The 9,302-nt window shown below is 37.0% G+C and overlaps 1 protein-coding gene across 1 annotated transcript; it reads right to left on the reverse strand.

The window, feature by feature from the left end:
• Nucleotides 1–1,838: 1,838 nt before the first annotated feature.
• On the reverse strand, nucleotides 1,839–9,075 carry EMB1473 (Ribosomal protein L13 family protein). Its single transcript, XM_006856564.4, has 4 exons — nucleotides 8,783–9,075; nucleotides 4,786–4,971; nucleotides 2,565–2,735; nucleotides 1,839–2,229 (listed from the first exon to the last, which is right to left on the reverse strand). Exons 1-4 carry the CDS (start codon nucleotides 9,017–9,019, stop codon nucleotides 2,113–2,115), a joined length of 711 nt encoding a protein of 236 aa, XP_006856626.1. The 5' UTR covers nucleotides 9,020–9,075; the 3' UTR covers nucleotides 1,839–2,112.
• Nucleotides 9,076–9,302: the final 227 nt, after the last annotated feature.

Here is a 9,302-nt window from a genome sequence, read left to right on the forward strand (position 1 = left end):
CTCTACTTTTATTGTTTAGAGCCTCGGCTCTACAAGTCACACCCTTTACACAAAGGCTCCATTTTTTGTTATTTTCTTTATATAAAAAAAATACCCTCCATTTGACCCTTAAAGGGCCGAAATGACTTTTGTGAGCACCATGTCAATCCCTCATGGTAAAACCGGCTTGAGTGAGCACCAGTTCTACCCCTTTAAGGATCAAATTGGCTCTCGGTGTGCGTACCACACTAAAGAAGTTAGTTTGACCCTTGAAGGATCTAACACGCTCATATGAGCATTAGTTCAACCCTTGGAGGGTCTAACTGGCTTGTAGGGTTCATACACATTTTATAGAAGCCATTTCGACCTTTGAAAGATCAAACTGGTGTTCACAAAGTCTAATCCTTTAGCATGTGTACTACACTCAAACAAATCAATTCAATCTTTCAAGGGTCGAACTAGCTTATTCAATCCTTCAAGGGTCGAACTAGCTCTTATGAGTAAAAGGTGGCATTTGGTGTGCATACCATGCTTATAAATGCAGAGTCTGGTGCTCACAAACATCAGATCAATCCCTCAAGGGCTGAGCAGGGTTATCAACATCATACCTTCATTCCGATTATTTGGGGTTGGTTACATAGATTCTATTACCCATACAGATTCAGGATTCATGAAAAGATGTAGTAAAGTTTGATGCTAGCTGGTATTTTTTGGATATAAAGGAGATAATAAAAGAAGGGACCACTGCTGGAAAAGTTTTGGAGCATTTTATAATTAAAAAAAATAAAAGAGGATCTATGCATTAATTTTTCGATTTCAAATTATATTTTTAAATGTGTGTGCGGTGAAAAATGTAGCCCCCAAAATTTTGGCTCTACTAAAAATGTATAAAAACTAAAATCGTTGTACGTACTCTCAAGTCTCAACCCATTGAAAGAAGTATTTTCGTTGTAATCAATGTCATCCATTTCGCCAGACTATCAAGGACGAGATGCTTTCCAAATATCATTCATTTATTTCATAAAGGGTTATTCAGCACTGACTCTTCTGGACGGCTTGAAACTTTATTTTTATATGTAACTATAAATTTCAAAGCAAATCTTGCAGATATATGAACACTTAAAAAATATCGAAAATTAATGATATGTAAATACATTATAAGCTGGACTATTTTTAAAACTCAAAATCTATTTTTTATCATGTCCATACATCTTGAAGTGGAGATGATCAATTTGAATATTTTGTAACATCGAAACAACCTTTTCTAGTGGATTTTGGAGGTGCCCTTAATTTGATTGTTTAGGGTCTCTCCCTTAAACTTTTTTCCTTAAGACATGCCAAAAGATATTTCCTTCGATACATTCTACTCCATCGGGTAAAACCTCACCTAAAATTAATTTTAGGACCCCAAATTTTGAGGATTTAACCTCTTCTACCCATAGATTAAGCTCAACAATAAAAATTCCTAATTATTGTATCGAGATTGAACAGAGACTATCCAATTTTTAGATGATGAGATCTAAATGTTAGAATACTCAAATTTCAATTATTTTACTTTTTTAATAATCATCTAGTAGTGTGGTTCCTCCTATCAAGTGGTCTTCTGACTGAGATATTTGCTCTTAACAAATATCAATTTCATTAACGAACTTAAGTGAATAGTAATATTAGTCAATTTACATATTTCAAAGTTGATAAAATTATAGCTTATACCAATAAGCAGCTTCCAAAATCCCTAGAATTCCCGATAGATTAACCAAACAAAGTATTTTCAATTACCTAGTACTCAAAACTTTTTCATTTCAAATTTCAAAATGGGATTTCCAATCCTGATTCCAGCTTCTACTTGCCAAACGCTATTCATTAACAAATTTTGCATACTTTAATAAACTGATAAGCAAATGGTCATTGTGCTGGCAATAGGATGCATACAAAATTGTAGAAAAAAAGTCCCACATGTTATCCACACAAGCACATACATAAAAATTTGGGGGGAGGGGGTATGGGAAGGGGGTGGAGGGAGGTTAGGGATGGGATAGGGGAAGGGGCTAGAGCTAGGTTAGGGATGGAGTAGGGAAAGGGGCAAGCACAAGAGCATTTGCTGGTTTTGTCATCTTATGTCCCAATGTGCAATCACTTTTGGACTTGTATCCTCTTGTCCCTTAAAGGTAGATCAATTGGCTGTTGTGCTTCATGTGGGTGATCCGGTCCTTCGTAAACCTTGAGGTGTGTGAAGAGGGCCCTCCCCAACTGAAAAACACATGCTTAAGATTAAATACGTTAAAATGCAAGCTACACCTAAGACTAGCACAAGAATAAGTACAATGAACATTTTACTTGAATACAACTATAAGCACAGAAATACTATTTTTGTCTCAGTTAGTTCGACACAATGTTTCCACTACAGTGTTCAAGAACACAGGCACAAATATACAGAGATTACTCAAAGATTACACTAAAATCAGAGTATGAGACAATAATAGCAATGGTCGTAGAGTGAGTGCACCTCAATATTTACTAAATTTTATATTTAAATGAGTTCAACAAGGAAACCGTAAGGTATAAAAACTATATTATGGTCTCACCCTCCCCTTAGGAAGCATTCCACGAACAGCATGCTCGATTATTCGCTCTGGAATTCTATTTTGGAGTTGATCAAATGTTTCCACCTTCATTCCACCAGGCCTTCCTGAATGCCTTCTATATAGTTTTTGCATCCTCTTCTTGCCAGAAACAGCGACTTTTTCTGCATTCACCTTCATGTACAATATATAATATAAGGGATCAACAGCGGTTGATATTATTATTATTATCATTTGTTATTGAAAGTCTTACTAACAAACAGTGTCCCTACTGCCCTATCTCTCAAAAAAAAAAAAGTTTCCCTACTGTCCTCTCTACATTTAGCTGAACATGCAACAAAGATATAATTTTATTTCAAAATCTAACCACAATTTTAGACCCTCTTCAAAAGAAGGCCTCCTCCCCAGAGCAACCATCTAATCAAATCAAGAAACATGCGATCTACGAAACAATGTACATAGGAAATGCTTTTCATATGCTGCCCAATCACTTTTTCTATTGTTTCTCATCATCTGCAACCTCATCGAATCACGATCCCACCCTTTCCTTTATCATAGGGGAAAAGGATGAGGTAACCCCCATAATGATGCCATACAATCCAAAATAAAATAAAAAGAGGCCTGCTTTCCCAGAAACGAGACTTCTCAGCAGTGTTATCACGACACGTAGCCATAGGCCTTATATTGCATGTTGACATATTGGGACACTGGTATATAGTCAAGTACTCAAAAATATGCAAGAGCACATGGGGGGACTCAATCTTACCTCAGTTTGAGTTTGTCTCATTCAAGCCACCGTCTCCCCACCCATTTAATCCGTGTTAGAGAAAGGGGAACAATTGGATATCATAAAATACACAATATTTTACTTAAAATTAAATGTAGGGACATGTCTAGCCCTATTAACATTTTAGACCAATGTACTAGACACCTGAGACAATCATGGCCACCAACACTCGTATTGGCATCCACGTAAGACTACCTCATAGCACCTGTCACCTAATCCACCTGTGCCAGACTACTGCTTCTTTTTTTCTTTTCATTTCCTTTCCTGTAAAAGTCTATTTGCTCATTTTCTTATCCCGTAGTTAATAACAATTGTGTCCCGTCTGGGTATCAAGCTTTAAACCAGATAGTCCAACTACTTTTAATTGATCAGTCACAAGCATGTATTTCCAGAGGTTCAATAACAATTGGTTCTAAGCTTTCTAATCTCAGAATGCTTAGAACCATCAGTTCTTAATGAAATGACAGAAGTTCAACAAAACACCAGGCAAAGCCATCCCTGTGCATCCCACATAAATAAACATTTACATGAAGCACAGAGGAAACTGGGAACACATTGCAATCATCGAAAATCAGGTCGGTCATGATAATCAGGTGTATGGCCTTCAGTATATTGAGCCCTCTACCTTGATTTTGTACATATTCAATTTCAAAACCATTCACTAAGATCATAGAAAATCTAGATACTCCCTAGAGGAAAATGGGTGAGGACGACAAGAAGTCACCAAAATGCAACATTATTCACCAGATGCCCTCCTCAGATCTAGGTCAAGAAGAAACACAAAACCTTAAAGTCCAACTTAGATGCTCAGACGAAGATGCACCAAAGCCTCACAAGGTGCTCTCTCAAAATATATTAGCTTGCTTAGGAGAAACCTAACAAGCATTACTGTGGAGTCATAGTTAGAGATAGAGATAAATAATAAACAAGAGGCATTGTTGACAAGCATCATCAAACTTTTACAATAATATAGGCTCACAATAATATAGGGACATACATGTAGGAAGCACGTAAGAGGGGAAGTAAGAACTGAGATGGCCAGGAACAAGTTCTACATGCATACGTGGGCTAATTATTAGAAAATACAACATTTTAAGGAATAGAGCCTACAACAACATGAACACTCAACAGTAGAGACAATATTAATTAGTGAGATAGTTTAGGTTTCATTATCTGTAAAAAAGAACATAGAAGAGAAACTTACTGATTTTTTTTCGAGCTCATCAAATCATATATACAAGCTCAAAGAATCATAGAAAAAATCAAAAGCAATAAATTATAATGAATCTACTGACACAGATAGAATTGCACCTAATTATCCACATGATGGCTCCAGAATAAAGAGTTCCAACCATACCAAATGGTTGTTCAATAACAAAGATCGAATTACTTGTTGAAACGGTTTAGATTTTGTCATCTATCAAATGAAATACATACCACAATGACATAAGCTCCCATGTCTACACTAGGGGTGTAGGTCGGTAAATTTTTCCCTCGAATATAAATGGCAATTGTAGATGCTAGCCTTCCCAAAATTTTGTCAGTGGCATCGACTATATACCATGTCTTCTTTGAGTTCTCATGATCTGCAGCTTTAGGATACCAAGTCCTGTTCCAAATGTCCTGGAATGAATATCAAAGAAATGTAAAAGTTACAGACAAAAAGAATGCTAAGAGCAAAAAACACAGAAAAGAGTTGCCAACAGAATGTCAAATACTGCAAACTTATAGCATAAGCAGTATTAATATGGACTTGGTTTTTTATATGAAGCTCAACAAGGAACTCTAAAGCCTGTCACGGAACAATTGACAACATATTTTTGTTTTTTATTGTCAACAGACTATCAAATGAGCATAATCTTAAAAAGCCCATGACATAATGGCTTTTGAGCATGAAGCCTCTAATTAGAAGAACATTAGAAATAATGACGACATAAAGTTTTCGAATGGATTAGTGGAAGAGAGTGGAGGTACACTAGTCAAGTAAGATCATCATTATCATAGCCTTTTCCTAATTCATTGGAGTCGGCTATACGAATCTTGGTCTACCATTCTGCTCTATTTACGGTCATGCCCTCAGTGAGGCCATAAGTCCCCATATCTAACACAACCCAGGCCCTTTACCTGGGCATGTGATGGGTTAAGAGAAAGTTTAAGGTCATCACCATTCTTAGACCAACACTAGTTAAGTAAGATAAAGTATGTAATTCTTTGATAAAGGTGGGATATAATCTAAGATGCCTAGACATAAGTACACATATGGACACATATAGGAAGAACAGGGATATGACTCAACAATGAACATTTCTCGAAATCCCGGACACGGATGTGAGCCTCCTAATCCAAAACATCTATATCCAGGATATAGTACAAATATGATAATATTATAGGTTGAATAATATAGAAATACGGGCATCCATACATATGTAATTATGTAAACCATATCACACTGCATAAAATTATATTTCATTAACATTATATTTTGTATAGTCATGTGTTTTTATATTCACAAGTATCCCAGCAGTATCTGGAATTAGTAGTGGTTTCACCACAGTACAATACCGATACATTAAGCACTTACGAGCAGTGCATCATAGACAATATAAGATGAGGTGATTAGAGGAGCTCTATCTAGGGGCATGTCCAGGTAGAGGCGTTTCTAAGAATCTACGTTATCCATTCCATCCAGGTTAGACTATACGGCAGAGAGGACAGACATGGAACAGTGAGGCAATGCATGTGCAGTTTGGGCACAAAAGGCATAGGAAAATGCTTGGAACATTAAAGGGGGGAGATTAAAAAAAGGTTGGAAATGGTGAGAACTGAGAACACTATAAATTGTGAGAATTATAAGCCTTTCCATTTAAGGCGATCCAAAGGCTGCTGCTGTGAGGTCATGCAAACTCTTGTTCTTCAAATTGGAGATTCAGGTGAGCCATTTTCACATAGCTTCCTAGATCAGGAGTGCATTCAATATAATTAATTAATTAAAAAGGGCCGTAACACGGTGCTGGTCCCACCTAAGCAGGGTCCCGGAAGGGGTGGGCTGGAAACGGTCCTAACCTTTGCCTTATGCACAAAGTGGCCGCTCTCAGGACTCGAACCCGCGCTCTTGCGCTGGCTACTCGAGACTTTACAGTCACACCAAGTGATGGCCCCTAGAATTATTTAATAATAAATAAATATTAAAAAGGAAATTTTATTAAAAACTAAAACATGCAATAATCAAATAAAATATAGTAAAAAAAGGCACAATAAAATGTGCAATCAAAATAAAAAATATTAATTAAAACTATTAAACTAACAAAATAATGTTTTTATGTTCCTTTGAGGTGTCGTCTATGTAACAGTAATCCCACAAAAGACAATTAAAAAACATTTGATGTGGCACAACAAGTAACTGCTAAAAAGTCATGGCAGTTGAACTTTTTATTCGTAAAATATGTTTTATTTTCTTTTTCACACTATATGACCTCCAAATGCATATCAAACCACTTTATTTTCAATTTTATATTTTAAAACCTCCAAAAGCATTAGAGAGAGAGAGAGAGAGTGTATGATCGCAATTAAGTTTCAAACGGATCATTTTCTTGACATCTTGCCACCCTTTCGAGCAGCTAGGAGAGACCCCTAAAAGTGGAGATTTGACATCCGTAAATTTAAAAATCGTGATCCCATTGAGATTCCTATCTTGGAGTGTTAGAGAGAGATCCCTGAGCGGGATAGACACCTCAGTTGGGAGATCCTAGTAACTATGTTTAAGAACCCCTTAATGGCACCCTAACAAACCCTACTCTCACTCTTCATGACGAGGTAGTCAACCACTATTGTAGACTCTGTGCAATACCTTACACTCTGAGTTTTCAAAGCTCCTCTAAGATCAGAGCTGAAGGGATAACAACATCTTAATAACCTCTCAATGAGCACACATACTCCTAAATAGTTTAACATTTCATTGCTTTCATGTGGCTATTGGGAAACAATATCAGACTATAAGCCCGATTTAGTAAGCATGGGAGCAAACCAGCAACCAATAAGAACAACGATTAGCACAACCTAGGCTACTTTCGAATAAGAAACTCCAAATTGTCTTGTAAGGACTGATGGACCATAGATTTATCCCTACAAGTAAAACAAGCATCCAGGAACTGGTTTACTGGAAGCTACAATGCCAGAGATGGAAAGTTGAAACCCGAAACGATCACTTCAGTAGTTTCAAACTCTCCAAAAGGCATTGCTAACAAGTTGAGTCAGGAATCCTACTTAGGAAAGTACTACAACATAATTTATTCAAGAATCCATCAAGGCAATCACACCTCCACACCGTCTTGCTGGTTCCAAATGGGGGTATAGACACTAGCGCCACACTAATTCGAAAACACAACATAAGCTAGCTTGACTGCTTGACCCATAAAATTCTTTGCCCGTAAGATCCCTCCCAAAATCCAAATGGAAGATCACTGAATCCGCTAACATCTCAATGCAATCCCTAGGATTGGCTTCTTGCTTCTATGATACACACAAAGATTCGGAGAATGAACCTATAACAAAACTTCACCAGGCTATAAATAAAACCAGACAATGAACCTGGAGTGATCCTCAAACTTAAATTTAATTCCCTTCCTCGAGTCTAACGCCCATTCAAAGTTCAAAACCTCAAGTCCGCAACCCTATCGCAGTTATCAAACTTTTCAAACCGCCACCAATTGCTAGCAAGAACCTACTTCCTATGGATAATCATAAGCCACAAACTCCCGTATTCCAACCAAACCTTTGGTACCAATTATCCAAGATAGCCCCATCCAGTTTAAACAGTGAGCGGTAATATAAAATATACCAACATAAGTGTCACCTCCTTTCCTTCACCTCCTTTGTGAAGGAAAGATACTTGTTTGCTAATTTTTCTTTGAAAATTGATACTTTTTTTCCTAATGCTTCTCAAGTTCTGCTGTTACAGGGTCACACTGATCTTTCTTTTTTTTTTTGAGGTCACACACTGATCTTTCATTAATCAACATTCTATTTTGTATTTTCTTTTACAAGAAGCATGTCATCGATGAATAGAGTGCAACCATCAATTTGCGCAAAGTGCATATAATTGCTACACCAAATAATCACAGGAATAAACAGCATTTTTTAAATTTTATCAAACCCAGTAAATAGAATTTAACCTGAAAGTTTGAAAAGATGGAACATACTAAAGTGGACTAGTACTGAGATAATCAGAAAGTATAAACTATGAGTTAATTACCTCTATAACTCCAATGAGCTCAATCTCCGAATGAAATCCTAGCTAGCATTTTCAGTCTAAACTAAAACAAGTGAGCATCTTCAACCAACACAACGAAAAGCCATTGTTTTCTTAAAGCAAGATGCATAAATAAGCTATGGGCAATGGAATAGAGAGAGAGAGAGAGAGAGAGGGAGATATTACAGGGCCATTGATTTCATCAGGCTCATACATCCATCTCTGCTCAGCAGGGATTGTGACTTGCTGCTGGCAACGAATGGAGAAGTTTCTAGTGAGAGAAGATGGCTTATTAACTGGCAGCTGCACTCTCCCTTTTTTGAAGCTTGAAATTGAGAGAGAAGATTTAAACCCTATTTGTGTAGCGGAAGATGGGTGTGTGGTAGCATTACAGGTGTGAGGGCAGGAGATGCTCATCGCCATTGTTTGCTCTCTTTCTCTCTCCTCCCTCTCTCTCTAAACAGGAAATAATACTTCGCAGGAGACGAACAAGGGTCGATTTTGGATAGGGTGCAGTTGGCATACGGATGCATCCTGTAGCAGTAGAGGTAAGATGCGCCTTCAAATTTTATCATGGTATATGATTTTGGAGAAAAATTTATATAAGGATGCAACCTTATAATATAGAACTACGGATGCACCTCAAAAATTTATTGAAAAAAGTGTTTTTAACGCTAAAAAACCCTTTGATTGATCATCTCGACAT

The sequence above is a fragment of the Amborella trichopoda genome, chromosome 13, assembly GCF_054954075.1.
Source record: "Amborella trichopoda isolate Santa Cruz 75 chromosome 13, AtrichopodaSantaCruz75HAP2 v2.0, whole genome shotgun sequence".
NCBI classification, from domain to species: domain Eukaryota; kingdom Viridiplantae; phylum Streptophyta; class Magnoliopsida; order Amborellales; family Amborellaceae; genus Amborella; species Amborella trichopoda.

Bases quoted from the DNA above. Each gene is read 5' to 3' on its own strand.
- EMB1473 (XM_006856564.4), bottom strand. From the start codon at position 9,019: ATGGCGATGAGCATCTCCTGCCCTCACACCTGTAATGCTACCACACAC. The intron at 4,972-8,782 runs GTAATATCTCCC...TATTCATTCCAG, and splicing joins CTGATGAAATCAATGGCCCT to GACATTTGGAACAGGACTTG. The intron at 2,736-4,785 runs GTATGTATTTCA...TTGTACATGAAG, and splicing joins TGGGAGCTTATGTCATTGTG to GTGAATGCAGAAAAAGTCGC.